The 15,846-nt window shown below is 41.6% G+C and overlaps 1 protein-coding gene across 1 annotated transcript in view; it reads right to left on the reverse strand.

The window, feature by feature from the left end:
• Nucleotides 1-1,195: 1,195 nt before the first annotated feature.
• Nucleotides 1,196-15,846, reverse strand: part of SGCD (sarcoglycan, delta (35kDa dystrophin-associated glycoprotein)) — a 172,268-nt gene continuing 157,617 nt past the window's right edge. The window contains exon 6 of the mRNA XM_008936195.1: nt 1,196-1,272. Coding sequence (XP_008934443.1) covers nt 1,196-1,272 — 77 coding nt within the window. The remainder of the gene's footprint in view (nt 1,273-15,846) is intronic.

Genomic DNA, 15,846 nt, shown 5'->3' on the forward strand with positions numbered 1-15,846 from the left:
TTTTTAAAGGAAGTATACCAAGATTGGGAAAACCACAAGGCAGGGTTAAAGTCACTGCATGGAGAAAGAGAACGTGAACAAACTTTCATACCAGAATGAATGACACCACCACTGCACTTGTCTGACATATGATCCCCAGAGTGCAACATGGGAACAATTAGAGGCTTTTTAGAGAGAAACTAAAGGATAGAGATATACCCAAGGGAAGGCAAGCAGGATATTCTTCATTTTCCACAGTGATCTAGCCAGGCCATAACTATCCCCAGCATCAGAGCAGAGGGAGCTAATGAGAGGTCCTCTCCCATCTTAGTGCATCCACGGTACATCTGCAGCACAAAACTCAGTGCACAACTTTAGCTGTCTGAAGATGGCTTCATCTCCAGCAGTTTCCAGGAAAGGAGTGTTTGTCAACCCAAGTCCTAAGGACGAGATGGCCTTATGGAGATATTTTTTTTCACCTTTTCTCTCTCTTTCTCTCTTTTATTTATTTTTTTTCTAGGCAAGGATAATTAGAGCATTGATGGCAAAACCCTACAGCCTTCTTGGTCAGGAAGTACCAGGAGATTTAGTCAATAATTTAATATGATTAGTCTCTTTTCAGGCACTAGTCACCCCAACTAACTTGTACTGCCACAATTTAATTTTTTAAAATATTTTTTTAATAAGTATAATGCCCAGCATTAACTTGAGGGCAAAGCTGGTTCTCAGGAGCTGTACTGTTTACTCCTGCCTGATATGTTGCTGTCAGCAAGCAGCATCTCTGCCAGTGTCAGCAGTTACATGCATGCACAGCTGGATGCTGTGCAGGTCAGGGAGGGTTTGTATTTCTGCAAAACAGGGAATGCTGGAGAGTATTACCCTTTTGCCTGTTGCTACTTCCTACGATTCAGCACAGACTCCAGTTCCTTCCTGCACAGGCAGGGAAAAAGTTCTCTAGATGTTTTTTCAAATGCAGAGCCCAGGGTATGCAGAGCATGTTACAGAGGAGAAACAATGCTCTCATGCCCCATGACTGCTTTTAGCTCAGTCATATCCCACATAAACATGGTGGGTCCCTTTTCTTCCATGACATCCTCTCAGTGATGCCTTCCAAAGTAAATCCCCAAGCTCTTACACAAAAGCAGAAATGATACCCAGCAGTATGCACAACTCCAACAAGGCACCACTGAGTTACCATGAAACCACATTCCAAAGTTTACCTTAGTTCCTTGAAGGGGTCTGCCCTGACATTGGGAGTTTCTATAGATTTAGGGAACACTGTGCCTTCTGCTCCTGAAATCACAAAACAAAACAGAAGACAAATTGTAAACATTATAAGCTGTTATCAGGGGAGTGATTGTCAAATCATATCTAGGTGCAATTTAACCCATCACCTGACCCCATTTCTCTCTTGCACACATCCCTGCTTTCCCTCAGGAAAAGCCAAATCTTGATCATCTGAAACTGATTGTCTTGATTACAACTGGGATTTGTCTGTAAACTGCACTTCTGGCTGTAAAAGCAGCTGCTTGCACCCCAGCTGTGGGAAGTGTTTCTGACCCAGCTGATGCAGGGAGCTTGAAAAAGATGTCCCCCAGGCAACCAGGCATCTAATCCAGTTACATCCCTCATTAATGAACCTGGATGCACCTCATGACATTATTGCTTTTGCTGGATTCTGAGACATACTCAAAGGATAAAACCAAACTTGGGCTTGATCATGGCAAACATCTCCCTGGTTAAGGTGTGCTTCTGCCTGGGGAAAAGGAGGAGGTGTCCACCTCATAAAATGCAGCACAAGTTGGCAGCAAACTCTGCTCTAGTCCCAGCCTGGCTACCAGTTTGATGTATGACCCAGAAGTCATTTAACTTCTGCTCACTTCCCACTGCTCTTAGAGATGGTGGGAAGGCAGCACTATCCCATTTGCTGACTGCTCTTAGATCACGAGCTCTAAGCTGCTAGGTAATATGAACAGCTTTCCTGAGTTTCAGGCCACTGCAATCCTATTCCATGGCCACCTGCATAGCCCAGGCTGGGCCATTCTACCCAGTCATTGGATCTGTATTTTGTGACCAAGCCATGCTGCATCTCCCCATACCATTGTTTTAAGCCAAAGGCAGTCCATGCCATCCTCTGATAAGCCTTTCCACTAATTGTTCTAATTTAAAAACGTGCATCTAATCTGAATTGGTCTCCTTTCAGCTTTCAGTCGCTAAATCTTCTCACATCCTTTCATGCCAGCCAATCAGCCCTGCATGAGCAGACTCTCCACCTTCTGTAGATAGTTACCAATGGTGACCCAACCACCTCAACCTTCTCTAATTCTCTGAAACATTATGGCTTTCTGAATCATTCACCATGAACCTGACTTTCTGGACTTCTCATGGCTCTTTTCTGAACCCATTCCACTTGTAAAATACTCTGTGGGGACACAGGAGTCTCCAAGTGCTGTCACTGATGCTCTATGTTGAAGAACATCATGTTCTCACTCCCATCAAAACTTCCAATTAAAACACAGCTAAGAATGGTACTCACTGCCTTATACAGAGTAGTGTACCAGAAATTAATATTCATGTTCTCAAATATACAGCTGCCTACCAAGTGTGCAAGTATGACCTGTATTCTTCAATTCAGACCCTTGGTCTTGTGCTCAGTCGCGTTGTGCACAATTAGTTATCCATTATCTGTAGTGATCACAGCAATTTCAGTGTCAGCATGCAAATAACACCAGTGGCATTTTTTTTAAACTTCCTTAATTTTCTCTTTCATAAAGCTATTTGTGCAAACTACAGATCCTGATGAGGCCTTTTACATATACTATTTGAGATCTCCCTTAACACATACTATTAAAATGTTACCTATGTGCGGTGTGGAAGACACCACTATAGAATAAAAAATGTTCAGAGATGATGTTAAACATGTTAATACAGCATCCTTCTGTAACTGCTGCTAGAAGTGAGAAACACCTGTGGCTTCAATAAGACTACATCTTCTTTGCTCTGAATCAAATTCACTAAGCTGTCCCACTGTGTTAAAGAAAAAAAATCAGAATGAAAATAAGCACTCTAACGTTTATAAAAAACCCTCTTACTCCCTTTTAACCTAGAGAAAAACAAAGTAATCTCAAAGATGATAAAAGCAGTCTAAAGTTCAAAGCTTTATACTTGGGAATTGAAATTGATCCTATGGCACAATACAGATATTTAGCTCTTAACTTTACTATAAGCTTTCATCGTTACAAGTTGTCAAAAGCAGCTGTAACTTGCCAGCCATGAAGGTTATTATTATCAGATCTGTCTTCTCTCAACAGTTTCCAAATGATTTAAGTCTCTGCTTATCCACACAATTGCCTTGGCTATTAGCCTTGCAATGAAACTTAGCAAAAGACACAGTCTGCACATATCTGCATAATAGAACGATGGTTTTTTGAGGGGAGGAAGACGAGGAAGTTCAGCTGGAGAGATGCACATAGATATTCTTCTACCCTTTCTATCTGTATTGCTTAAATGGTGACCTTATGCTGGTAATTTTGATTCATTTTTGCACACTTTAAGTCAGCTACTTCATTTATGCAAAGTGCGAAATAACAGTCTGCACGTAACCAGAAATGCCTGTGGAACAAGGAGAGACTTCAGCAGATTTCTAATGACTTGGGGTTTTCTAGGCTTTCATTATTTAAATTAAATGCAGGAAGCAACGTTGGAAACAAAGCCAGTGAAGATTCCAGTACTGTCATTTCAGGAAGGCTGAAAATAATAAAGCATGCTATTCGTTTCCTCCATCTCCTCGCTTTCCTTTCCCTATACAAAGTTCTTAAACCCTCTTCTCCCGTCTTCTTTACTCCCAGATCCATAGAAGAATCCTTTATATACTGGGAACAGGAATGAGATTTCCAAATCCTCCTGTTTGTCTCCTTTGAGAGGAATTAGAAGTGAATGCTACCTGCCTTGATAAGGCTTCCTGCCTCGACAATATCACTTCTTACTATTCTGTTTTAAGAACACAAAATCTCCCAAAAGGCCACTTGCCCCTGTCACTGAGTAGGACATCAGCCACGAGGGGATGCTGAGGGACCAGTACTGAGACATCCTTCCCTTGACTCTGTCTGTCAGCAGCTGAGGGACTCCTTGAGCTAGCTGTGTCATCCAGCCACTGGAGAGACAGATAAACTTGCTCTACCTCAACTAATTATCATCTTACATGTCCCAGGTTCTGCAGCAGGAGGACCACAAATTAATGAAATACTCTGAAGTTTCTTTGGTTTCAACCTGCCACCTGATGATTTCACTGGATGCTTGTTCTGCCCTGAACTGTGAAAAACAATAACTAACTATCCTCTTCGTTTTGTGCTACTGGAGATATTATAGACCCCAAATGTGCCCACTCCCACCAGCCCCCTCTCCTCTACACCGGAGAGTGTCGGTCTCTGCCTGGGGGATTGGCAGCTCCCACGGTGCTTCCCAGTGGAAACAACTGCCTTGGACAGATTCAACTACCCTGGACACTCGCGTCAAAGTCTGGCTCATGGCCACAGAATTCCCTAGCCAGGCTGTGACAGCATCAGTGTTGGATGGCGTTGAAAGTGAAAGCATTAGGCCAAAGGAAGTGACCTCATTTAGTGGTTTTACTAAAGGCTTTGGCAGTAAAAGAAGGAAAGTTTGATGGAAACGTGCTGCTGACACTGAATTGGGCTATTCTGGCTCTGCAGAGGAGAACTGGTGTGGCACAGAAAAACAAATTTTTGACCTCAGGGAGTGGAAGAAGAGAGAGAGGGTGAAATTTGAGAATATAAAGTCCAAGGTCATGTGCTTAGAAAGCAGTAAAAATTTCTTCTCCATGTTGGATGCTTCCACGATGGGAACATCCCTGGATAAACGATGAGGGCTACTCATGATTCGTGGCAGTGGGATGAGGTGGAAGGAAAGGCAAATATGACATTAAACTGAAAGGCAAGAGGCAGGTCTAATAGCAACATGAAAAAAATCTCATTATTTTAAGAATCATCAGGGAATCCTTGAACTATTATGTAACCCCCAGCTCATCACCAGTGAGGAGAGTGCACAGAGAGGAAATATTGTCATGAATGCATGAACATAAAAAGTCTATGCCACAAAACAAGATGGGGAGGACTTGGCTTTTTAGCTTAGCAGCATGATTGCTAAGGAAGGATAGTAATGCTGCGTGTCAGTACATTGGGAGGATAAATAACATGAAGGAAAAAGAACTACTGGCTCTAGGCCAATGTTGGCATGAGAGCAAGTGGCAATAAGATGGTCCCAAATATATATGGGAAGAAAAGTGTTTTCTAGTCAAAAGAGCAGCTAAAAAGGGAGCAGCTTATCAGCTAGATGGGATAAACAATCTAACAGACTTGACAAATTCATTACTGTATGACATGGTATCCCAAAACCAGGGGACAAGGTCTGCAGGATCAGAAAGTACCTTTTAGTTTTGCAGTCCCCTGGTCTTATTTTCACTGTCCTCTACCTGAGGAGCAATGGGTTTTGGCAAATTGTATTAATGCAGAGCTCCAGCCACTCAAGAATTACCTGACACCATCTCCATTCTCAATAAAAGCCACTATATCACTCCTCTCCCTTTACTGAGTACAAAGCAAAGGTAAATTAATTTTATTATTGTACAACACAGCTTCTGGTTCCTGAATTATCTGTTATTAAAACATCTGCTATTGACCATGAAAAATTAATAATACAAAACTTCTGTTTCATTGCAAAGTACTGAAAATATTTTCATATTATGAGACTCTCCACTGGTTTTAAGGGTAACTTACCTGCAAAGAGTCAAAGACAGTGAGCAGAAAACAATCCCATAATTTGTATTTAAACATACTGTACTGTATATCCCTAGGCAATAAATTATTCTTTCTCACAGTATTATATCAGAGCAACTTCTATTAAAAGCCATACCTACCGATTCCCTCTTCTGACACTGTGTAATTTACCACCGATAAATGTTCATAAACAGTTTGACTGAAAAATCCATAAAGCCATTTCAGCTTCATTTTAAGTTCTATTTAATGTCCCTCAAAAATGATTTCATCAATGTGTTTCCATTAGCTGGTTCTCTGCCCAATAACTTAATTCCACACAATCAGTCAGGAACTTATAAAGCATATGACAGGATCTACCTGAAGTGTTTTGAATCACCATAAAGATTCACTCAAAGAAGGTTTTTTTTCCCCCCTTCTAGCACGTAAGGTGTGGGGGTACAAATGTCAAAGACCCCTGAATGTGTTCACTTCATGCAGCAACAGAAGTCAAGACTCCTACGGCAAAGGAACATTTACAGTACAATTCCAAGGTTTGGGGAATTTTTTATTTCTTTCTCTTCTTTCATTTGAGACGCAGAAGAAAGACTGCACAGAAATAGGCCTACCAAATAAATGTTTGGATTTTCTCTGGACTAGTGGTTTCATGGAAGCCTACTGTCACATGTCACATGTGACATCAAGAGTCAAGCCTGGTTGTGGTTTGGGCCACGGCAAGTGAGTTGTAGGAGTGACATCCAGGTTCTGGACCTGCTCTCATCTCCCTCTTCCCATCAGTGCCACTGGTCTGCTGCACCTTCTGAACAGCTCCAGCTCTAGCACAGGAAGACACTGTCCTGTCTTGCTGCAGAGCACCTACCTGGCACAGCAATCTGCCTCCACTGTTTCTGATATGGAAGCAACATAAAGAGCCAGTGGGCTGGGCTTTTGGCAATCATCTTGCTCTATGACATGAATCCAAGACAGCATAAAACAAGGTGGTGTTTTTTGTTTTTTTTTTTTTTTTTTTTTATCCCAGTTTTGCACTGAAAAAACCCAATCATTATGTTCTGTATGTGCATGTGTCTTTTGAAACATTAGCTCTCTTCATGCAAATGTGGGTAGATTGGTCTCATAAGCTTTTTGACAGGATTCCAGGAGATTACTAACATCCTACCAAGTGTGATCCTACCAAGGCTCCAGTGTGAGCTCAACAGCAGCTCCATAGAGGAGTGATAGAGATACCCCAAGAAGGGAGCAAATCTCAGCTGGAACATCCATCTTCTTAACCAGCAACAAACCCAGCCAAAGGAAAGTGTCTTTCCAAGCTGTCTCCGTCTTTCCCTGTGTGCTGCAAAAGCACCTGAGGTGCACAATGCTGTCCTGGCACCTTCCCTGGTGCAAAGGGCCATCCCTGCTCCCTCTGGCCAGAATGGGGCTCCAGCCACCACGGCGAGATGGTGACCACATACTGCTCCCTCTGCATAGAACCTGCTCCAGGCTTCTACTGCTCTCAGCTGGAAGGAAGGGAAGAAGAGCTCAAGTGCAATGCGATGAGAGGTATTTTTAGACTAATGATTGATGCTCCTGCTGTCAAGGGTAGGTGGCAATCAGCTGAACAGCACTTGGGGGTGAACAGAATGCAAAGGAGAGAAATCAGGTTTCCGCTCAGGTGCAGACACATCTGGTTAGCTCTTCCCCACTTTCCTCTTTCTTTTCTTTCTAGACAACATATTTCTTTTCCACTCTGTGTGTTCTTTTAGTAATAATTCCAGACCCACAGTACACATTTAGTGTTGCATATCACTGTTTTATAACGAAATTAGGGTCTCAGAGCCCCGTGACCAACTCAGTGATTAAGTTGGCTTAAGGGTATCTTTCTCTTTAGTTATCTGCCTTAATGTAGTGCTGTGAAAATGAGGGGAGAAGGAGAATTTCTAGCTTACATTGCAAGAGGCAATGTATAGCCTGCTGCTGGTCTCCATAAACTACCTCTATTCCTGCTACTATTGATCAGGACATATTCAGCAATTTGTTCCTGAGAACACCCATCTGATGAGGTTCTCTCCTCTGCAGGTCTCACCAGGGTAATGTGAGTCTCAGAAAGGTGTCTGTGCAAACAGATGTGCAGGAAGTAAATCCAATACAATACAGGTAGAAATGATTTGTGCCTGCTTCTTTTAATTCCTAGCTTTAAAAGCCTTATTCATCCTTAATTTATGTTTTTAAATGGATGAACATAGTAATTGCTGTTGCTCCCCTTGAATCCCATCAAATCTGAAATCAATAAGAGCTCCATTTCAGGGCCCAACAATAATAGCTTGGTTAGGTTAAACCAGTGCACTGAACAAAAGCTATAAAGCTTCATTCATGCTTCTTTCTAGGATACTATAAAAATAGTTCACTGCAAAGGTGTGTTTTCCTGCCTGCTTTCATGGTCAAAGTGTTGGGGAGTTGTTCTTTTAAGGACAATCTATGTAATGCAATCACATGCAGCATCAACAAAGGTGTTTGTAATAACTACATAATATAATTTATTTAGAATCTTTGGTCTTGGCATTGTATGCACATGGGAAGTGAGTCAACCCTTAGGCACTGGGCTGTGATTGACTTAGGCCAGACAGGAACTCCTTGTGACTCCAGCACCTCCAGCTCTGCTGGGTGGAGGAGATGCAGTTATCTGACTCATAGTCCCAAGCAATAAATGGAGCCGGGTTTTAAGCTAGAAAAATTGCAAGCAATAAGATGAGCCACAAGCTCTAAGATGAGAATGTGGCTCATTAGTGATGTCTGTGTCTGTAGACACATGTTGATCTTCAACAGCCTAGCTTCAATGTTTCAATGTCTAAGAAATATAAAGGGAACAACAGGAAAGAAGAGAAGGTCTTGCATCCAAACTGAGAAAAGACATAGGAAGAAAGGTTGCTACAACTTATGCTGACCTCTAGATATTTCCTTCTTGACTAGTTTTTGGGTCCTTCAACACTTTTTCTGCAGCTCAACAATAGCAATGTCATCACTGAATTCCTTTGAAGCTCTTCTTGGCATCCTTGTACAAAGTTGCAAAGAAACTCAGGAGAGCACCTGAAGCAGGAATACACAGTGGAAATTTATCAAGGAGAATATTATGTGAGCTTCAAACAGATCAGGTTGTGAAGGCTGGGGAAGACAGGAAATAAAATATAAATCTGCCACATTTTTAAACTTGATTTCAGTGTTTCATAAGTGTACAATGTGTTTCTTTCATAATCCTTGTGATATTTAATCAATATTAATCTGATGGTGGATGATCCTTCTTTTTCCTTAAACAGGATTAAGGCAATGCAATCTGAACACACATTTCAGCCTATACACTTTACATAAATGATATCCTTTGTGCCTGGAATGTAGTTTGAAGTAAAAGCAAACACAAGGAAAACTTCTCAGTGTATCTCCTCCCGACACACGTCGTTCTCTCCACCAAAAGACAAGTTTACAATCTGGGTGAGTGGATTTTGAAAAAGGAGAGCAATGTTAGTTGAATTTGCCATTAAAAGGAATGCACAACAGTGTCTACACCTATTGCCCTCCAGGCAGCCAAGCAATCAGAAGTGTTCATTGAAGAACTGTAGGTTTGTTCAAGATCTGGTTATTTTAATTTCTTCCCTTACACAAAGGGAAAAAAAAAAACACTTTATTTGGAAGAAAGCATCCAGAAATCCCACACTGCCCTCTGAGGAAAGAACTCCCACTCAATTTAACCAAATAGTTTTTTCTTCTATATAGCTTTTTAATTCTTTATCACTGCTGATTACAGATTAAATCGCTTTTTCACACCTGACTTCTACGTTGACACAGCAATAGTGGAATCCCTAACTAGAGAGCAAAAAAAGAATTTTCTTGTGGCTTTAATCACTGATAGCAAACACTTTTTTCCCCTGTTGCTCCTTAAGTTTGCTAAAGATTTTTTTTTTCCAAGCACCACAGCTCTGCAATGAATGCAAAGAAATCTGATGAAGCTCTGCTGCCATGACTGACAGCTAAAGACAGTGGAGGCTGTTTCCAGTCTTGCTAGTGCCAGTGCTGAAACCTGGTATCTCCCTTTGTCAGCATATTTCCCTGCTTTCCTCATTTTATTCTCTGTCCCTTCCCTACAGGACCAATGACTACAGGACAACTTGGCAATTGCTTTGGGACTGCATTAATATTACTGCTTAATTACCTATAGGGACTGGGTAGTGGATATTCATAGCTGCTTACTAAAGAAGTTCACAATTCTTCAGCAAAGGTCAAATGTCTGTCCAAGCCTCGTGAGCAGTGGTTGTGGCAGGCTCCCTTCTCTTCCTGAGAGCACAGAAAGGATCTGTGGAGCAACTGCTACCTGCAAGTGTCTTTGAAGCAGCCTGAGCAAGCAGGAGCTCATTAGCAACTGGGTGAATTGGGAAAGCCTCTGACCCCAGGCTGCTAGGACAGCTTTGCTTCCAGAAGCAGAGTAGGAACCTCGGAAAGGTACCACAGCTGTGCCTTGGCAGCACTGAGCTGTCTTGGAGTTAGAGGCCACTTCTTTCCTGCTGCCTTCGTAAAGGAAAAGGATCACAGTAGTAAAATGTTTCAATTTGCTAAGCAATGAGCCTTGTAGCACCATTTTTCTTTTGAAAAAGCTACTTGCAGACCTGTAGTAAGGACATTTTCAGGGAAAAGTACAAAATTCACAACACAAAATTATAGCTTGGCATTTATCCTCAGGTGCAAAGTTGCAGTAGACTCAACAGTGAGGCCAGAAAGCTCCATTTTCTCTGGATTAGGCCTGATTTCAACACTTGGCTACAACCGTTGTTCCCTCTGCCACAAACAAATCAGAAAAATGCCATTTGGAAATCGTAATGGTTGCTGAAAAGGGCAACCATGCACGTCCTGACCCATAAATAATCGCTTCTGAAGGCCAGTGCATGCAGCAAAAATGGGTGGTAATTCCTGGAAGTTGTTGCATTTCTAGCTTACATCATCCTCTAAAATGACTGGTACCGGTCAAAAAGCTTTGTGGATTATTTTAATGAAATATAACTACTTTTATACTCATTAAAGTTACTCTGCTGTGGATACTGCAGCAAACACAAGCTATAAAGGGCATGCTGAGAAGCAACTAAAATTGTAATATTGAGGAAATGTGAGCACTGAGTCCTTTAACAAGGCTGGCACTACAGACACAGTTCTGCAGGTTTCCTCCCAGATCAAGCTACCAGAAGGCACCCTGAAAACGCTGGTAGATGTGAAGCTTTAGAGACAGCTGGGCTGGCTTATGCAGATTTATTACTTCTCCAATGAAACCCAGAACTCTGTGTTCTGCAAATAAAGAGCAGGCTACTCCCTCTGCCCCTAACAACAGAAAACCCAACACAAACCCTCCCACTTAAAAGAGCTTTCTACAAGACAATTGTGCAGTGGTCTCATGGACTGAGAGCTTGTGCTATGTTGGTTTTATCACTGGTGCTCCACCACTAAAAACTCTAAAGTCCTTAATGTACAGCTCATAAACAAAATGCTGGAAAAGTGCCTTGGAATTAATTACTCCAAACTTATTAATAAATTTCCAATAACATTTTAACAGCTGGCTCCTCTTTTCAGGTGCATTCTCAGGCATGTGAAGGGAAACTAGAACAAAAAATGCTCCCAAACTAACATTGCTCCAAGTCTAATCTGTGGTCAGCTTTTGCAGGCTCCACATAGGTCATCACCCAGACGGAATATGCTACAGTGGAAAAAAGCCATAAGGTAGAAATAATTATACTGGCTAATTATTTGAAAGGAGAGCATGCAAGGGGTTGGTGAGATCAAAGGTACCGTTTAGCCAGCCATGGTGCTGGAGAGGACTGCAGTGTGTGGCCTATGGGTCACACATCTCCTGCAGAGAAGCTCCTGCAGTCTTTATACTGGGAGATGAAAGGCATCCTTCCCTGCTCTAAATACAGCTATTTTAGTTACGGTTTGCCACAGGGAAAGGCTTTAGCCCAATTTTTATCATGAAGCTATATGTGAAGAAAAGCTTATGCTGTGGCAGTACAAATGTCTAAGTGAGAGGCACATTTCCCAGGGACACAGAGTGGGAACAACCAGGGAGCAATCCTTGTATTCTTCTATTACAGAAAAGGGACTTTGAGGTTTTAGGATTAATCCTATCCTTACTGCAAAGCAAAATGGTAATCTTAAGAGTAGTTAAAAAGCGTGGTCGATTTGTAGTGGACAGCATCCAGCCCACACTATCCTACCTCCCACACAAACCTTCCTTAACCATTCAAAACCAGCAACTTTTGCAGTAAGCTGCAAGGATGTGTCTTTTGCATTTTTATCTCAGCCCACTGTAATGTATATGGATTCCCATCAATATTGAGTCTTAAAAAAAAAGTTGGTTAAATCCAACATAAATATCCAACACCAGAGCATACTGGCAAGTTTCCCTAAAAACAAACTTCAAAAAATTATCTCAAAAAAAGATGTCAAGTCCCTTGGGAGAATTGACACTGGCATGTCATCAGATGTTGTCTTATAAGGCTAAATTAAGCATCTGACCAGAGTTTAATTTCTGTAAAAACTCATGCTAATTTAAATTGCTTTAGATTTAATTAAAAATGCTTTTCTATAGAGATAATAATGTAACTCTGTTAATTAGTATCAAGTGGCATCTAGAGGGCATATTTAAAAACTAATCTGGAGAATAAATAGAGCTAATTAACAGTCAGAATAATGCTTTATGATTGTCTTTTGTTTATAAATTCTTTAACATTCAATATATTATTAAATGAAATTGGTTCTATATCTCAAAGTGATTTTTTAATGCTCTTTTGACCAAAGAGTATTTCTTATGCACCAGTTTTCCGAAGATCTGAACACGCTCCGTTTCTGGAGGGAGGGAGGAGGTGGGAAAGGGAATCTCTGTCTGATGTGCCACATATAAATTCAATTAGCACGAGCTCATTCATCTCCTGTAACGCAGACTGTGCATGTTTATGAGCCCACAGGGGCACCCAGCAAGGCATCAGCTTGTGCCTACGTGGTGCTTGCCAAAGTGCACTGCTGACCATGGCAATGGCGAGCACAGGGGCGGTTTGCACTTCACCCCACCCACAACCCCAGGAGCAGCACCATGGTGCTGTTTGGCAGGAAAAGAAGTGGCAGATCTTGCCTTCAAAATCTAAGCCTTGCAAAACAAGAGTTGCAGTTCTGAGGAATGAGAATGGCTCTGAGATTTGCTGTAGTGTCTTTTAAAGGAGCATGAGGTGCTCAAATACTACAGGACTGAAAACTGTCAAAGAAAGGGGTGCTATCAGTGAGGATGTGCTGCCACCCAATCCCACAAGAGTGGAGCAGATGGCTGGGCAACTGCAGGCACTGGCAGACGAGCTTGGAAGAAAAAGGGCAGACCACATCTGGCATAGGGCTTGGCTTCTACATGGGCTTTTGCAGGCAAACATGAGCTCCTTCGGAGTCATCTGGATCAGTGCAGTTGCTGAGCTCCCTGCTGGCTCTGAGCAAGGCAGAGGGAACTGGTGGTTGTGTCTGTAAAAGTTTGTGTAGATGTTATCAGAGCTGACCACGGCCAAAGGGCTCAGAGGGCTGCCCTTGTCCTCAAACCAAAGTTCCCATTCTCCTCCAATCTCTCCTAGGTTAACAGGTTTGACTGGATTCACTAAATTAAATAAAATCATTGAAGTACTCTAAATTATATCATGCATGAAAAGCAGAGCCCAACTCTTCTCTTTTTGTGTCTTTTAATGGTTATAAATCAGAAAACTCCCCAAAACACAACTAAAATAAAAAGCCCTTCCATTTGGTAATCTGCACTACCCATGCTGTGCAAGTTTTTGAAGCGCCATCAAACGCAGCACATGTCCTACTTGTACCTGTTTTTTATCCACAAGTCTGTGTATTCTTCCCTTTTTCAATACCTTCCTAATGTTGAAAAATCCTTTGGCTACCCAGAGCAGAGTCAGTTTCAAAAAAGGAAAGCACCTTTTTTTCTCATGACAAGGCTTCAGTAGGAGGCTGTAGAACAAAGTTTCAGAATCAACTTTGAAGAGTGTACAAATAAAAAAAGTAATTATCATTTACAAGATTAAAAGCTATCCACGAGCCCAATAACTGCTGCTCTAACCTCTGTGAGACGACTTTCATGTCAGACTGCAGGCATACACTTCTTTCTACAACAACTTTGTGTTCAGCAATAGTAAGAACAAGTTGAGATTATTTACATAGCATAGATAGGTGTCAGCAGACACATACCAACAGCACCTGAGATCCCAAACACCAGAAAAATGATCAAAGGAATTTGTCTGTGTACTACAAGTTGGACTAGCCTCAAGCACAGACAAAAACACTGGAAGAAATATGAACATATGGTATAACACTTCCCAGCATGGCAAACAGCCATGGCAAACACTTTTGGAGATAAAATTAGATTGGGGAAGCAAATCTGCAGGAAAAGAAAGCCAAGCATAAACTCTGAAAGCATTTCAGCTCAAGGTCATTGAAATACTTGCCATGTAATATCACCAGCGGTATCATTCTACCTTTTCTGACAGATCTGCATGAGCCAAACAAACCCCAAGAAACACTCAGTTGAAGATAAAAATATAAGTGCACTACAGTGGTAAACTATTTTTTATGTTGTTTCTCCTGGAGACTAAAACAAGGCAGAAACTCAAAATAGCTATCAAAAATAATTGTTGGTTTCTCCAAAGTACAAAGTAGATAAAAAGCAATATTTTTGTATGCATGTAATCTGAAAAGGAGCCCTTACTGCTTGTAAGGACTTGTTTTGTGGTTTTTTTTTTTTTAAGAACCAATGATATAAATCTCTCTTATTTTAAGGTCTCCCAGAAAACACTTAAGATTGTTGCTTCCTGACTTCACGAACCCTGCACAAAGACTGTACAATTAACTAGCTCTGAAAGGTGCACCTAACTTTGTATAGCTGGTGACTGAACTAGTCCAGTGCTAACAACAGTCACCTGCAAAGAGCTACACATGGCCTGTTGATACCAACAGGAACCATCTAGAACAGCATGGCATCAGGTAAGAAAATACCTGAAGAGTTGGATACAAAGTCCCATTCATGATGGTTAGACTCTCAGGAGCTCATTTAAACTCCTTTAGACTATACATAATATACTAATGATATTCTATTTAACATGTAGAAATAACAATAATTAAAATACTATATATCATTCTAAGCTCTTTCCTTCATCTTTCTGGTTTTAAGAGCTTACTAGAGAAGTAAGGAACAATTTGGAGTGAACGTACACAGACAGACCAAGCCATTAGAAAATGGGTACCAGTGCCTCCACAGAGACCAGTGGCACTGTTATGTGACTACCTGTGAGCCATACTGAGCTACCCAGTCTGGCCCTACATGGAAACATTCAGGAGTAAATCTGAGACCAATCAAAGAGCACAGACTGAACTGGAGAGCAAGAGAATTCAAGTTCCTATCAGGTAATTTCATATAACTTAGTTACATATAATTTTAAAATTTTACAATTACCGTAACTGTTTTTGTCCCCTAACCTAAAAGAAAAAGAAATCCAAACTATGAGCAACCCCCACTCCTCAAATCCAAAGTGCATCCCCAGATTTTATCAGGACTACTGATATAGAACCTGGCAGGCAGGACAGCTGCGGAGGCAGATCCTGCACAGGCATAAGGAGAGCTCAAGCTGCCCTGTCTGTCTCGAAAGGCAGATGGGGAAGTGGTGGCACTGGTAAAGCTGGCCTCTCCTCCTGTGCACAGGACACTGAACCCTACTCACAGCATAGCTCAGAGATGCAGTGTGCTCCTGCACGTAGCTGAGGAAAGATAGCTAATATAAAGGCCACCAAACTCTTCAGAATTCTCAGATTTAATGTGGGGTCCTAATTCCTGTTGACTTTTTCACTGTAGGCCTTCTCCTTGATGTTTGCTTTAGAATGAAAGAGCAGCTGGTGAAAGTGTTGCGAGCAAAAACATGAAGCTTGAGGTTTCCCTACACACAGTGACTGCAGCCACGGCAGCATCCTTAGGGCAATTCTTCCCTGTCCTTCATCTCAGACCCAAGAGATAAAGTTTTTTGGTTTCCAAAGCTGGTTT

Source organism: Merops nubicus, unplaced genomic scaffold, assembly GCF_000691845.1.
Source record: "Merops nubicus isolate BGI_N331 unplaced genomic scaffold, ASM69184v1 scaffold15042, whole genome shotgun sequence".
Classification (NCBI taxonomy): domain Eukaryota; kingdom Metazoa; phylum Chordata; class Aves; order Coraciiformes; family Meropidae; genus Merops; species Merops nubicus.